The sequence below is a fragment of the Lepidochelys olivacea genome (assembly GCF_965140295.1).
Source record: "Lepidochelys olivacea isolate rLepOli2 genome assembly, chromosome: 22".
Classification (NCBI taxonomy): domain Eukaryota; kingdom Metazoa; phylum Chordata; order Testudines; family Cheloniidae; genus Lepidochelys; species Lepidochelys olivacea.
Genome location: NC_140432.1, coordinates 19936381 through 19951331, shown reverse-complemented (window position 1 = coordinate 19951331; position 14951 = coordinate 19936381). Strand labels below are relative to the sequence as shown.

The following is a 14951-nucleotide window of genomic DNA, read 5'->3' as shown; positions in this document are numbered from 1 at the left end:
TCTCTTGTTTGTGTTGTTGCTCAATATCTGATGCAAAGGAGAAGCCAGCCCAACTTGGATTCTCTGAATAGCATCCCAGAAGTTGAAAGCTGCAGTGTGCCAGGTTTGGCTGCTCTCCAGTTGCTGCATGTTTCGGTCTGTTATCCAGCCTGCTATATGAAATCACCCTTGCCGGTGGTGATCTGACTTTTCAAAGCTGAAATGGACAGAATGGGGGCTCCTGCATAACATGTGGAAACAGACTCCCTTGACCTGCTGAGCACCACCTGAGTTGAACACCTCAGGATGAAACTTACCAACACAGTGGTTTTCAACCTTTGGTCTGCAGACTGTGCCTAAGATTTCCAGACGGCTCCGCACCTCCATTCAACATTTTTTAGGGGTCCGCAAATGAAAAAAGGTTGGAAATCACTGTACTAACACATTGCTGGAAGGCGTGTGGTCAGGGGCTGGGCATAGGAAATGGCAGAGGCTGTTGGGGAGTGGGAAGGTCTTTGCGGTCTTTGCCCATTTTTTCCAAATGGACAAGCACTTCCCTAGGTTAGGTGACCTTTGATACATCGACTGTCAACGGATCGACTTCACTGGGCATCCACATGTAGCCAGTTGTTTTAAAAGGCAGCACAGACCTCACTTAAGAAGCTCAAGGGCTTCTGGTATGAGATTTTATCTGCTTTGTTAATAATAAACTCACTCAGAAGATACGGGCAGGATTTGCATGTTCTGTCTCCCTGGCCAATTTATCCCAGCTTCAGATGATTAAATGAAGAAGTGCCTGAATTTTATAGTGCCTTCAGGTTCCTGGTAATTGTACTCTGATCTTTTCTCTGAAATCTCTCATTTACCCGCCCTGGCCTGCAGAGAAGATACAGCCTAAAGCAAAGGGATTCCGAGTGGGAATTGATGGTGCCCTGTCTAAAGCTCACATTGTGGATCTGTAAAATCACTCACTGAGTCTAAGCACCTCCTGTGCTTGCAAATGAGTCCCTACTGCTCTGGGGACCTCAGCAGAGGTGAAAGTCCAGGTGCCAGGTTTCATTCAGATACTCTCACAGCAGAACTGTGCAACTCCTATTCAGGGTTTGCAATGCAGAGTGTAAGGCCGGGGCTCTGCAAAGCACTTAAGTGTGTGCTTCAAGTTAAGGCTGCTGTGATCCTTGACCCCGTCCCTGTTTTCCTGTTAGAACTACAGTAAATCCATCAGGGTCTCACCCTTTTAGTGGCTTATTGATATTGACCAGATGTGACAAAGCGGGACTGTTCTTAATGTTTCCTCTGAATGGTGTGGGGGTGCCTCAGTTTCCCCTATGCAGTTCTTAAGTATCTAGGTGGTGGGGTAAGGGTGTATGATCATTGCAGAGCCCTAGAGGGCAGGTGTGTGCAGGGGTCTGGACACAGAGAATGGCCGACACCCTGTTTCCTGGCAACTGATGCCCTGGGCCCTTCCCCCCTGCAAGGTGAGAGCTGAAGGGTTGGAGAACAAAGGAATCAGGTGACCTCCTGGCCTGGGAAAGGGGAAAGCAAGAGGAGGGGGGACTGGAGGGAGTTTCAGTTTGGGGCTGGCTGGGGACATGGAGTGAAGGGCAGACGTGGTTGTCTGGCTCACTGCCTCCCAAAATGGACCCAGCTGAGGGGTCCTGTTCTCTGCACCTACAAGCTCTGTTTTAGACCATGTTCCTATCGTCTAATAATCCTTCTATTTTACTGGCTGGCTGAAAGTCACGTCTGACTGTGGAGTTGTGGGGCAGGACCCTCTGGCTTCCCCAGGAGCCCCGCCTGGGCGGACTCGCTGTGGGAAGCGCACAGATGGGCAGAGGATGCTGAATGCTCTGAGGTCAGACCCAGGAAGGTGGAAGCTGTGTGAGCTGTGTGTCCTGCAGACAGGCTGCTCACAGAAAGGAGACTTCCCCAGAGTCCTGACTGGCTTCATGGGGAGCAGTTCTAGAGCATCGCCCAGGGACTCGGTGACACCAGACCTTTAAGCTTGTGATGGGGGTCACTGCTGCTTTTTCCTCCGCGCTCCCTCCATTATCACGTGCTTTCTCTCCCCAGTTTCTGTTCATGACAAAGTCAATCCTGGGGGCTGCTTGTCCTATCCCAGCAAGACCAAACTATACCTCTGTTGTTGCTCTTCCCCCTCCCCCCCTTGAACTCACCTGTGATCGCTCTACTCTGTCACAGCTTCGGTAGGGGGCGGTATCCATCCATCCTACCTGTCTCCTGTACCCCCTAGTCTCACTTCCAAGCCAGTGTGTGAAGAAACAGAACAAGCTGCCAGTTAAATGGCATCTCAGTGAGTCCAGTGCCCTGGGCAGAGAGATTTAATCCAGAACTGAAAAGGAACCACCTGGGGAGTGGAGCAAGGCACCTGCTTGGTACCAGCAATAGGACCCCCTCATGGAAGGAGAAGGGAATTACATATACAGCAGAAACTGCAGGGGGAGTTCAGTGATTTGGGATGTAATGGCCCACTGTGGAGTTGTTGCCAGGACACTGGGGTCTATTCCTGTGGGCTGTAACAACTCCTTGGTGTCCTCTCCTGACAGGACGGCCCCCCTGTTCCACCGTGTCCCTGTGCTGGTGGAAGGAAGTCACTTGGTGAATCACCAAAATCCCTTCCTGCCCCAGCCGGGCCTTGCCAAGAGCGATCTGCCGGAGCCTGCCTGGACTGCTGGATGGGTGCTCACAGCTGGAGGGGGAATGAGGTCTACAGGGTAGGAATAAAGAAAGGCCTTAGGACTGAAAACAGTGTGTCCAAAACTCCACCAGGGAAGTCTGACTGGGCCAGGGGAAAGGGACTGACTTGTCCCAGAGCATCCCCAGCACCGGTGTGGCTGGAGACCAGCAGGTGCCTGTTAATTATCTGTCTGGGGCAGCTCCTGCCCTGAGTGCCCCAGCTCCGCCCTGTCCCAATGCCGTTTCTCTCTGAGCCAGACCAGAGCAGCCGGAGCTAGCTGGACCAGCCATGTGTGATGGTGAAGCAACTGGTGCAGTAAGTCCAGAGCATGCTGGTGTCTTTCAGCAGGAGCACTTGCTGGCCCCATGTTCACATCCCCTGGTTGCAGTTTGGGTGAATTCTCTGGCTCTTTGTCTCTGCTGCTGGATTATCCCAGCAGCTCATGCCCATGTCTGTGAAGAGCAAATCGGACAAATTGCACCAATTGCCAGGTTGCTGCCCAGGGCTGACACAGCCCCTCGCTGCCCCACCTCCACACTACACGTCCTGCAGCCCGTTGAAGTCTGGGTCCTGCTGTCCAAGGGGCACTCCACAGGTAGGGCTGCCTCCTGCTACAGCTGTGAGGAATCCTGTCCGTTTAAATGGCCCAAAAACGGAGTTGATTCCCTGGCCTGATGCCCTCTTGTCCCCTGGCCCCATACAGGCCAAAGGGGAAGCGCTCTCGGGTGAGCCCGATGTTCTTCAGGTTATTGCTTAGGTAGGTGGCTTGGCTTAGGATGGTCTCTGCTCTGGAGGTCATCCTCGGGGCTGAGCCATTCTCTTGCCAAGGCTGGGAATTGAGAGAGTTTGTCAGAGGCCGTGGCAGGGTAGTGGGAGGTTAGAGCATTTGGTATTCCAGACTTCGAGCCCCATCTCCATTCCAGTGGTCCTACACCCCCCATTGCACACAGCACCACAGGGCTGAGCGCTGTCTGCCTGGCAGGTTCCCATTTGCGCTAGGCACCCGGGGCAACCTGCAGGTGGTTACTTTAGAGCTGGGATGGGGGGGGCACATGGTGGCTAGTGCAAATTTAATTGTTTCAAAAGAAAAACACACAGGCGTGAGGTGTCCTGGGAAAACAAGGCTGAATCCCTGAGGATGCAAATCTTGCTCACTGGCTCCCATCGAATCTCAGGGGCTTCTGAAGGGCCAGGGGTAGGGAGGGGTCCCAATGTGGCTGGTGGAAAATCTGGGTCAGCCGAAGTAAACAAACAGCCTTGCTGGTCTGGAGGCTCCCACTGCAGGAGCCTGTTTATTCTGGCCTCTCCTCCCAGGCAGTTGCTCCTTGATCGCGCCCGTCCACAGCGGGGATGTGTTCGATCCTTGAACTCTAAGCGCCACATAATCAGAACTTGGGAGTGCTTTCACGAGCTTATCTCCAGGATAAATCCCCTCTCCGGTATAAATAACAGCACTGGGGACACACAAGCCATACTCAAGAGGAGGAGCAGCAGCAGCAGCAGGAGGCAGTGAAACTGGTAAGTGCCTCAATCCTTCTAGGGGTGTGATTTGCTGGGAATTGTTCCTGGGGAGAGCTGGGGAGTCCTGCCCTGTCTTGGAGCATTGGCCCTGCTCTGTGCGGCCTCCCTCTGTCCTGGGAGGTTAAACCTGCCCTTGAGCGTAACTGCTGTGAGAGGTGATGGAGGGGAGGGGATAGCCTCACCCCACCCTGGGAGAATTAAATCAGCAGCAGCACAACTGGGAAGCAGAAAGATCATGAACCCTTGACCCATTGCCTCTGTCTGGGCGCTTGCTCGCCCTGCTGTAAAGGCACCTAATGGCTTCTGTTACATGGTCTCGCCAGTCAGGCTGATGCAAAGCCCTGAGCTGCCTTGAATGGGCAGGGGCAGAATGGGGCAATGCCAGGTGGGTAAGTGGCTCTCCCCTGAGGGATAGTGACAGAAGGAACAAGGCTTGTCCCAGATTGTCACCGTCCTCCAGCGATTAATCATCAACTGGCAGCTCCTCGCTCTGTTAAGCAGTTTCTGTTTGTTCACTTGAGCCCCAAACTCTTTTGCCTTCCCCAGGTTGAGAGACAGCCGAAGATGAGAGCAGGCGTTGTGATCCTCGCCCTGGTGTTCCTCACAGGTAGGGCCAAAAACCAGCACAAAACTCGAAGGCGGGGTGAATCCAGACACCCCTGAGCAGGGAGGGCGGAGGAGCTGTGTTCAGCCCAGGGCATGTGGTGCCCCAGAAGTCAGAGCCCTGGGCAGGCCCGCGTGCCTTGCTGTGCAAGGGGCCAGGCCCAGCAGCCTCTGCAGAAGGCGTCCAGCTTAGAGTGACTCTAAAAGCGGTTTGGAGACGAGGGTGCAGTAAAACAGCACCCAGAGCCTCCGGGCTCCTGTCTAGGCCAGGGAGCAGAGACGAGGCTGTGTGCAGCAGTGGGAGAGCGTGGGGATGTTCAGGGGTCGGAGAGAGGGGCAGGGTGGGCCAGCGAGCTGAGGTTTGGGAACCAGGAGCTCCGGAGCTATAATCTGGTCTGGGCCAGGTAAGTCCACTGCCCCAGTTGAAGGACCCAGCCTGTAACCTCCCCAAACCAGAGACATGTAAAACCAGCCAGGCTCCCCCAGGAAACCCTTCCTGCCCGGGGGGGCACCGTCTGCCAAGCCTGCAGTTGGTAACACAAGCAGCTTCCAGCTCCAGCCCAGGGACTGATCTGGGCAGGAGGTGCCGCGTGGTGAGTGTCTCCGGGGTGGGATTTGGGGAGCTGGTCCTGAGCCCTCTTGTGCTTTCCTTGCAGGGACTCAGGCCCGCCACTTCTGGCAGCATGAGGACCCCCAGACACCCCTGGATCGCTTCAAGGACATGGTCCAGGTCTACCTGGAGACAGTCAAGGCTAGTGGCAAGGAAGCCATTGCCCAGTTTGAGACCTCTGCAGTTGGCAAACAGCTTGAGTAAGTAGCTGACTCTGGGGAGGAGTAGGCTGTTAGGAGGTCAGCGCCAGGCCCTATAGCCTTGTGCCACACACTTGCAGGCTGTGATGCCCCTGGCCCTGAAGCCGTCTCCCACGTGCTGCCACTGCCCTCTGCTGGTTGCAATGGGAACTTCTCAACTGTGTGTCAGGCCCTAGGACTCAGCAGCTAAGGGTGATCACAGATCCTGCCCCTGGAGCTAAGGGGGGACTTTGTCCCTGCTGGCGCTGTGGGGTGCCCAGTGGCCTGCACTGCACAGCAGCTGGCAGCTGTGACCCCCCCCCCCACCTTTGTGGTGGATCTAGCACTCTCCCTCCTTCCACCACCAGAGAACTGAGTGAGCCTTGTCGTCCCCAGGTTGTCTGGGGAAACTGAGGCATGGAAGAGGTTAAATCTACCATTGACTTGACCCAGACCTGAGGTGTCAGCCACTCTGAGGCCCCAGGCATCTCAAGCTGGGCACCCAAAATGTGTGAACCCTTCTGGAACTGCGGGGTGAGGTGATTGGCCAGAGGGAGTCAGTGTTAGAGCTGGGATTAGAATGCAGGAGTTCCCAGCTCCCAGTGTTAGGCCCATGACAAGGCAGTGGCTGGGAGCAGAGCCCATCTGCTGGCTGTACCGTCCCATCCCTTCTGGGAACAAGGCTGCATCCCCAGGGCCTCCCTGGGCTTTGCCAGGAGAGAGGCCGTGCAGCGGTGTGTAACCCCGGCCCCGCTGTCTTCCCCTGCAGCCTGAAGCTGGCTGACAACCTGGACTCCCTGACGGTGGCGGCACAAAAACTGCAAGAGGACCTGGCTCCCTACTACAAGGAGGCCTGGGGGCTGTGGGTGAAGGACACGGAGGCCCTGAGGAAGGAGCTAACCAAGGAGATGGAGGAAGTGAAACAGAAGATCCAGCCCTTCCTGGAGCAGTTCTACAAGAAGTGGACGGAGGAGCTGGAGGTCTATCGTCAGAAGCTGACCCCCATCAGTGAGGAGCTGAAGGAGATGACCAAGCAGAAGGTGGAGGTCCTGCAGCAGAAGCTGACCCCCGTGGCTGAGGAGGCCCGGGACCGGCTGCGTGGGCATGTGGAGGAGTTGCGCAAGAACCTGACGCCCTACAGCGATGAGCTGCGCGAGAAGCTGAGCCAGAAGCTGCAGGAGATTCGGGAGAAGGGCATCCCCCAGGCTGCTGAGTATCAGGCCAAGGTGATCCAGCACCTCACTGCCTTCCGAGAGAAGGTCACGCCCCTCGTGCAGGATTTCAAGGAGCGCCTGACCCCCTATGCTGAGAGCCTCAAGACCCGCTTCCTGAACCTGCTGGACAACCTCCGAAAGAACTTGGCCAAGGGCAACTAGTGGCACCGGGCCAGGGACTGACACCCCCTCCCCTAGCCCACAATGACCCCCAACTGATCAGCCACTGCCCTGTATTCCACTGCTGCTAATACGCATCTGGGCGAAGGCACCAGGTGTGCTCGCCTCCCCCTTCCCCTGCCCCCCGGGCGCCCCCAGCGCTGGGCCAAGCTGTCTCGGCCCTTTGGGGCTCAGTCACTTACTGTCTGAGTAATTGTCAGTCACAATTGCTGTCGAACGAGGGTCTCTCTGCTGGGGGGCGGGGGGGAGCTGGGGTAGAAACCAGCACAGGGCAAAGGCCAGTCCACTGGGAATGTCCTTCCCAGAGCTCTCCTCCCTGTTCCAGGCTCGGGGCGCTCACCTGCCCCAACCTCCCCCCCAACACACCCACCCCGCAGAATTCTTCATTCTTGTTTCTTTGTTTTGTCAAATAAAAGTGATTTAAGTTACTGGGAGCTTGTGTTTGCAGGGGATTTCCCGGGGGGCAAGAGTGCACTGTGGGGGGCAGGGAGCACCAAATGGGAGGCTGAGGGCCCTGTGGGGCGGAGAAGACATAGGAGCTCCAGGGGGACTCATGGGGGTCCATGGGCTGCAGGTTACTGAAGGGAAGGGCTGTGCAGACCAGGAGGGATGGTGGAGGGCAGGAAGAGGAATGGTCTGCAGGGGAGAGGGGGTGAGGGGACCCTGTGGGGAGCCCTCCCAGGTGCTCACTTTCCTGCAATCCTAGTGTAGGCTTGCAGAGCACCCTGAGCTGAGCCGGGGGGGGGGGGGGTTGCCCCAGGGTGGCTCTTTCCAAGAGGCGTTGATCGGAATCACCTTCCCGCAGGACCCAGCCGCTGAGGAGTCTGTGCGCAAAGCCCAGCCCAATCGGAGCCTTCTGGGAGCCCCAGGGGGAGACGTGGCTGTGGGGCTGGGGTGAGCTGGGCAGCAGACATGGCGTGCGAGGCCATTGTAGCTCCCCAGGGGAGTGAGCCCCTCCGGCTCAGCCCTGTCCCTTGTGCAGGGGATGCCCTCAGCCGGGCTGTTATAAACCTGCTGCCGAGGGGAGCATCAGCCGGCCAGGGCTGGCAGCTCGGGGGCAGGCTCTGGTCCTGGCTGGTCACAGGGGTTGTCCAGAGCTGTCGTAGCAGGTCAGGGCTGAGGGCTGTTAGCAGAGCTGGCTGGGAACAGAGCGGGTCAGGCACAAAGGGTTGATTCGTCCAGCTGAGGCCTCACCAGAGCTGAGCCAGGCGGGACGGTTAGCTTGGTGTGAGCTGGGTCCTGCAAACTCAGGTGTTTGTGCTCCTGTAGCCATCTTGGTGGTTAGTGTGCGTATGTGGGTGTGCGCCCTCACCCCCCCCCCCCCAACACACACATCCCAGCATCGCACCAAGATGGGGCATCAGGCCAGGCCCTGCTGCCCGCTGCCCCCGCTGTAGCAAAGCGGAAGGGCTCTGTGCGCTGCTCTCCTCGCTGCTGTTGAGAGAGCATCTGGCAGCCCTGCAGTGCTGGCTGTAGCCTGAGCCTTTATGCCCCCTGTTGGCCTTGTTTCCGTCTGCTTTCAACCTGTTGGTGCCAGAGCCAGGCCGCAAGTCCATTGTGGGGGTCTGCTTCGTGTGTCTGCAAGGGGAGGGGGTTGGCTGCATTGCACAGCTCTGGGTTCTGCGTACAATAACCGCCCACCCGCCTACGCTTGCTGAAGGTTTAGACAAACCCACATCTTGACGCTAGCCGGGAGAACGGCCACCCTGCGGTCTGACCCAAGATTTGCAGACACCTTGAAGGGGCCTGATCCTGAGCAATTTCTGAAAATCCAGCCCCCTTTCCTGTGTCTCGGGTGAGGAGCCCCCAACCACAGCAGTGGCTTTGTTCTCTACCTCAAAGCATATTCTAGGCTGCCATTGTTAAAGCAGCATCTTCCCATGGGGCCAGGTTTCCACTAGGTAACGAGCAGCCAATCCCCCGTCGTCCTTTCGCTAGAAACGCAGCTGCGGTTCCTAGGTACCAGGGAAGCAGGTGCCACAAAGGGTGGAGGGGGGCATGCCTGGAAGGCCTAATGCTGACTTCGTTCATTGCCATGCAGCGAGTTGGGATGTGCCAAGCATGGGCGTCTGCGTGCGCCCAGCTGGAGGATTGAAGTCAGGGCTGGACTGGGAGCCAGAGCACTCACCTGAGTCCCAGCCTGGGGGGTGGCGGCTCATTGGCCAGTAAATCCCATTCTGGGCAATTGTTCCCGAATCCTAGTTGGTTCCGATGAGTCTTTCTCCCTGACCCAGTGCTGAAGTTGTAATGAAAGGGGTCCTGGTGTTCAAGCAATTTTTTTATTCATAACTGATGCAGCAAAGCCCAGAGGTGCCGGGCCTCAGCCCTGCCCACATCAAGCACTGCCTCTACCCGACGATGGGTATTGCACGGAGAATGCATCCAACTTCTCAAAGGCTGTGCTGCTTGCTCCCGGCAGCCAGTTTACTGCATGCATGCTGTGCACACACACGCTCTCTCTGCAACACTCCAGTAAAGGCCACCACATGCATCTCAAGTTTACTTCATTTTATTGCAAGACACATGACAAACTTTGAGTTAGGATGTTTTATAAGGGGGGAAAAGCCCAGCCCCTCCAAACCAACACACTAGCTGGAACCAAAACTCCTGTGCCCCAGTGGAAGTAGAATATGACCACGCCACGCTGAGTGGAGATTGAGTCACTGAACAGACAGGCAGCTGGGAAAGCGCTTAGGTGGACGGATGCTGGGCTCTCTGCCCAGAGCAGGGAGTCGCTCTGGTTACAATTTGCATTGCGCATCGTGCACCTGCCCTCACTCAGCTGAGAACCCGACCAGAGCTGCTGATGTGGGGCTCACTGCCCAGGCGACTGCTGCTCCCAGAGCGCAGCGAACTTGTCCTTTAGCATACCCCAAAACTCGTGTACGTCCTCAGCACGCATACTGACCCAGTCCCTGAAGGGTTAAACACACCGGGGAGGGGGGGGCAGAGGAAGAGGTTATATTAAAGGGGGGCCTATATGCAAAGGTTGAAGATAGCCACTTTAATAATATGACTCAGTGCAATCAAGCTGGGAGTTACACCCGCGGGGGGGGGCAGAGAGGGAAGGACAGTTTACTGGGCATTGTGGGTCTGTGCTGGTGCTATAAACTGCTGCTTTAATAAGCAGCGCAGGGTCAGGGCATGGCTTTTATAATCCTGCTGCCTCGCCTGAAATGCTGAGAAACCCGCTGTTCCCAAGGCATCCCCCTGTGGGCTGGGGAACATGCTGGACTGATGGGACTGGTGCACTTAAGCCACAGAACAAGTGTAGCAGGGGTAATGGCAATGCCAGCTTCCCCCATCCTGTCCTGGGGTCACAGAGGGACCATCTGTCCATGGCCCATTCAGTCCTTGCCCTTCACTGAGCTGCCAATTAGAAGACAGACTCATGGGGTATTTTGTGTCCTCAGAGGGACTGGCCTGAGCCTGAGACCTGCTCTGTCTCGTGCCTATGCCCCTGGATTAACCAGTTTGCATATTCTGTTTTTTACAATTTTGCATATTGCAGTCAGAGTGCTTGGGGTTTGCTGCACCCCATTGCCTCGATGTGACAGCTCCCTCCCCCAGCTCCTGGCACAGGCAGTTGGGTACAAGAGCCGGCCAGGTGTTTGCCTCGTGGGAGAGGCACTGTGAGCAGACCAGCTTCTAGGGGGCCTCAGCCAGCACAGGTGTGACTTGGGTGCTGACCCTGCGGCGCCCATGGCCCTCACCTGGAACTGTGGGACACTCAAGGTCCCAAGAGCTTTGTCACTGGCTTCCTGGGCCCAGGGTTGTACCCCAGCGTGTTCCACACTGAGGAGCAGGGGCCTCCTGCTCGCTGCTGCACTGGGGCAGACCTCTGCAGCTCCAGGGGCTGCTGGGCACTGCCCAGCCCTGTATCTGCCCCTGGCCTGGTCGCCAGGGTTCTCCGTATGCTGGCTGTGCCTGGGCAGGCATGGGAAGGGGAAGGGCTTGTGGAGAGAGGTGGGGGAGACCCCTGGGCCAGAAGGGATGGGGGGGCGCACCTGGCCTGCTGAGCCAACTCGGATTCCTGGACCTTGCTTAAGGTGTCCTTGGCCGTCTGAGTCATGTGCTGGACGTAATCTTGCACCTTCTTCAAGACAGTTTCCTCCTCCGTGGGGGCCTCCGCCTCTGCAAGCAAAGACCAAGCCATGGGTGTCGGGAGGGGCGGGGGGGAGGTTCGGGGGGGTATTAACAGGAGTGTCGTTATGTAAACCAAGGGCGATAATTGTCCTGCTCAACTTGGCACTGGGGAGAGCTCAGCTGGAGCCCTGTGTCCAGTTCTGGCTGCCCCACTGTAGGAGAGATGTGGACAAACTGGAGAGAGTGCAGAGAAGAGCAACAAAAATGACCAAAGATTTAGAAAACCTGGCCTACGAGGCCAGGTTAAAAACCAGGTTGTTTAGTCTTGAGCAAAGAAGACGAGGAGGGACCTGATTTCAGTCCTCAAATATGTTAAGGGCTGTTATAAAGAGGGCGGGGATCAGTTGTTCTCCATGTCCACTGAAGGCAGGACAAGGAGAAATGGGCTTAATCTGTAGCCAGGGGAGATTTAGGTGAGATAATAGGTAAAAATGTCTAACTCTAAGGCTAGTTAAGCTCTGGACCAGGCTCCCAAGGCAGGTTGTGGAATCCCCGTCACTGGAGGTTTTTAAGAACAGGTCAGACAAACACCTGGCAGGGACGGTCTAGGTTCTCTGGTCCTGCCTCAACACAGGGGGATGGGCTAGGTGGCCTCTCGAGGTCCCTTCCAGCCCCACGTTTCTGTGAGTCCCTCTCTGTCTCCTGCTGCCTTGTAACTAGCAGCAGTTCCGTGGGGCTTTCCTCCAACTCATGGGCTGCGTGATGCCCCTTCCCTCGTCCCCACCTCACCCTGCAACCTGCTCCCTCCCCCCACTCTTCCCATCTCTTGCTTATACCCGATTCCTTCCTCCCCCCCTTCCCCTCGCCCCTAGATGGGGGGCGGCTCTTACGTGCCACAGCAGCGAGCAGTGCCAGGCCCAGGAGCATGAGGAGGAGCTGGGCCTTCATGGTGCGGGCTGAGGAGAGAGCAGCAGAGCGTGAAGGGCTGCAGGGGCCATCCCAGTGACAGCCCCCCCACCCGGCGTAATGGCACCTCCCTCCCATGCCTGCTGCCCCAACGCCCCCGGGATGCAAAGCCAGCCAGCTCCCTGCTGGGTATGGTGCAGCGAGCCCCCCTGGCTTCAGGGCACGTGCCCGCCCCCAGGCCTCTTGCTGTGCCCCTCTGGACACATGGGCGCAGCCTACCCCGGGAGCCAGCGGCTGCACACCCGGGGCTGTACAGTGTCAGGGCCGGTGCTCACGCCCCAGCCCACTCCAGCCTGGCACGCGGAGAGCCAGGAAGCGAGCGGCTGCCGCGAGTTGAGCTGGGGGCAAAGCGGCCAACAGGGCTCAAGGTGGCTCAGAATAGACAGGCACCCCCTCTGTCCCCCCACGCAGGCCCCAGCCCAGCACCACCAAGCTGGGGGGAACGCTGGCCCTGCTAAGCTGGGCTGGGACTAGCCCACAGCCTGGGGTCTCTGCCTGCAGCAGCTCCCGCCAGTGCCCTGATCTCTGAGTCCACAGGCTGCAGCGTGTGTGAGCCAGGGAGAAAGGCTGGCAGCTTCCCCGGCAGAGGGGGCTGACGGCCCCAGCCAGGCCAGGCCCTCTCCAGCCACAGCAGGCAGAACATACAGTCCCTTCAGGCAGACTGGGTCCCATCCTGCTCGCCCCAGCATCGCTGCTCGGAGCCGGTGACGTGGGCTGTTCCCACCGCCCCTGCCCTGCTGCCAGCCTCAGCCTGGCCGGGCACGCAGGCCCCGGAGCAGCGCTTCGCAGCTGGCTCAGAACACACGCAGGAAGGTTTGATGTCCTGTCTGCGGGGGGGGGGTCGTGCCATTAAGCTGCACACACCTCCCGGGGGTGGAGAGTGCCCCTGCCCAGGGCAGACCAGGCAGCCGCCTGCACCCGCTGCACGTGGGTGTGCACAGAGCTTAGCGCGAGGCAGCAGCTGCTGCCCAGTGGCATTGCCAGAGCATCCGACTAGGACTCTGGAGGCTGGTTCACCGAGGGCAGGACTGGCTTTTCCCTGTTATCTCCTCCCCCGTTGCAGCTGGGCCTGCTTTTCCTTTGCAGTGATGCTCTGCGGCTTGAAATGCAGCTGACTCACCTCCAGGTGGGCGCAAGCCCCAGCCATGGCCCCCCGGCCCCAGAATCTACCGTGTCAAACTCCAGGCTTACCTGGCTGCGTTGCTTCCTGGGCTTTGCTAACCAGCTAGTGCCCCGGCTTCACGCTTTTATACCCGCCCCAGGAAGCGGCCTCCAAGGGACGTTTGGGCAAAGGTCAGTGGGGTGGCTTGGCCAGACCAAAGAGGGGGGTTGCATTTATGGCTCACTTGCTTGCTGCCAGGCATACTCAGGGTCAGGCTGCCTCAGGGAGTTGAGAAATCCCTCAGCGAACCAGGGCCAAGGCTGTACACACACCCACACCCACACTGCAGTGCGAGGCCCTGTGGTGATCAGTGCAGAGCAGTGACAGGGCTCCTATCCCTGCTTTGCAGAGAGCCTAACTCCCTGCAGCTGCTGCCTTATCTGGCTCTCCCCTCCTGGGGGTGGGTCCCAGGTGAGTGCTGCCAACAGAGATGCTCCACTCCCCAGCCTGTCCTCAGCTCCCTGACCAGCCGGGCCCAGGGGAGGCTGCAAATCACTATGTGGCACAAGAGTGACCTCCAGTGGCCTGCGTCCAGCTTGCATCGGCGGGCAGGGCACTGGGGCCAGCCACCGTCTGCCCTGGCTCTGGGGGCAGGCAGCGTCTGGGCTAGCTGCCCCGAGGGCCTGGGGCAGGACTGCCCTGCCGGGTGGCACGCTGGCCCTGTGCTCAGCAGAGCGGCTCCTGAAGGCACCAAGAGCTGTGGGAGGCCTGGGCTGCTCCCCCATTGTCCTGGCTGGCGGGAGGGAGGCGGCACCAGCACCTCAGCAGCGGGGAGAGGGCAGCAGGGCCCACGTGGGAAGCTGGATTGCTTGGTTACTGACCAGTTTTCTGGGCCTGGGCCAGCTACTCCCCCATGGAGAGTGGAGACCCAGGTCCAACCTGCTTCCTCCCAGGGCGGGAGAGGAGGAGCAGGGTGACTCTGTTCGGATGACCCTCTGGCTCTGGCCCAGGTGACAGCCCCCAGGGCTCCAGGCCAGTCATGCCCCAGCCACACTGACCCCCATAACCACCATACAGCCCTGCGAGCTTCCAGGCAGGGCCTCGCTGCTGGAGCATGCCCAGCGGAAAGGAGCCCAGGCTCCAGCAGAGCTGAGATGGGTCGCGGTGTGGAGGGGAGGCCCCTGAGGCATATTACAGCAGCAAACAGATGTCCCAGTCCTGCGCAGACACAGTCCCTGCCCCAGGAGCTGGCAGGTTAAGCAGATAGGCTGGCCCAGGAAGTTCCCCCTTTTCACAAGTGGGGAGCAGAGAGACTTGCCCACAGGGGGAATAACTGGTAGCTCTGGGCATTGAACCAGGACACCTGGGTTCCCCACCAGCACTGTAACAAGCAGCTCATCCTTTCTGTGTCTCCAGGCTTGCTGGGTTTGGTAGGGGAGGGATGGTATGAGCCACTTGCACTGACCAGCCCTGCCAGCCTCCCACTCCTCAGTGCAGGTTTGCATTTGCTTTGCTCTCAGCATGAGCCGGGACATCCTGCTGCTGCTGGCACCTTCCTCCCCGAGGTCTCCTGGTTCACAGCTACCTGGTGTCGTGCACACGGGCCTTCTACAGCCAGGAGAGCAGCCGGGGCTCTTTGGACTCTGGTGGTGTCATCCCTCCTGAGCCCTGCCGCAAGCCCGTCACCCCAGTCACCTTGTACTGTGAACCGGTGATAACACATCACAGGGGAGCTTCAGCCTGAGCCAGGGAGGTCAGCGGGGTGCATCTCTGGGGAAGCTCTGGGTTGCAACCGGCTGGGGGACGAGCTGTG

General features: G+C 58.4%; 2 protein-coding genes across 3 annotated transcripts; one reads left to right on the top strand and one right to left on the bottom strand.

The window, feature by feature from the left end:
* Positions 1 to 4000: 4000 nt before the first annotated feature.
* Positions 4001 to 7412, top strand: APOA1 (apolipoprotein A1). 2 transcript variants are annotated; one of them, XM_084611971.1, is made up of 4 exons: positions 4001 to 4195; positions 4745 to 4805; positions 5458 to 5611; positions 6360 to 7412. In XM_084611971.1, the coding sequence occupies exons 2-4, from the start codon at positions 4763 to 4765 to the stop codon at positions 6964 to 6966; spliced, it is 804 nt and encodes a 267-aa protein (XP_084468097.1). In that variant the 5' UTR covers positions 4001 to 4195; positions 4745 to 4762; the 3' UTR covers positions 6967 to 7412. The 2 variants fall into 2 exon arrangements, with proteins under 2 accessions (XP_084468097.1, XP_084468096.1); XM_084611970.1 differs by lacking the exon at positions 4001 to 4195 and adding an exon at positions 4484 to 4583.
* A 2065-nt stretch (positions 7413 to 9477) lies between these two features.
* Positions 9478 to 13322, bottom strand: APOC3 (apolipoprotein C3). Its single transcript, XM_084612048.1, has 4 exons — positions 13228 to 13322; positions 11961 to 12026; positions 10992 to 11118; positions 9478 to 9899 (listed from the first exon to the last, which is right to left on the bottom strand). Exons 2-4 carry the CDS (start codon positions 12016 to 12018, stop codon positions 9800 to 9802), a joined length of 285 nt encoding a protein of 94 aa, XP_084468174.1. The 5' UTR covers positions 12019 to 12026; positions 13228 to 13322; the 3' UTR covers positions 9478 to 9799.
* Between the last annotated feature and the right edge of the window lie 1629 nt (positions 13323 to 14951).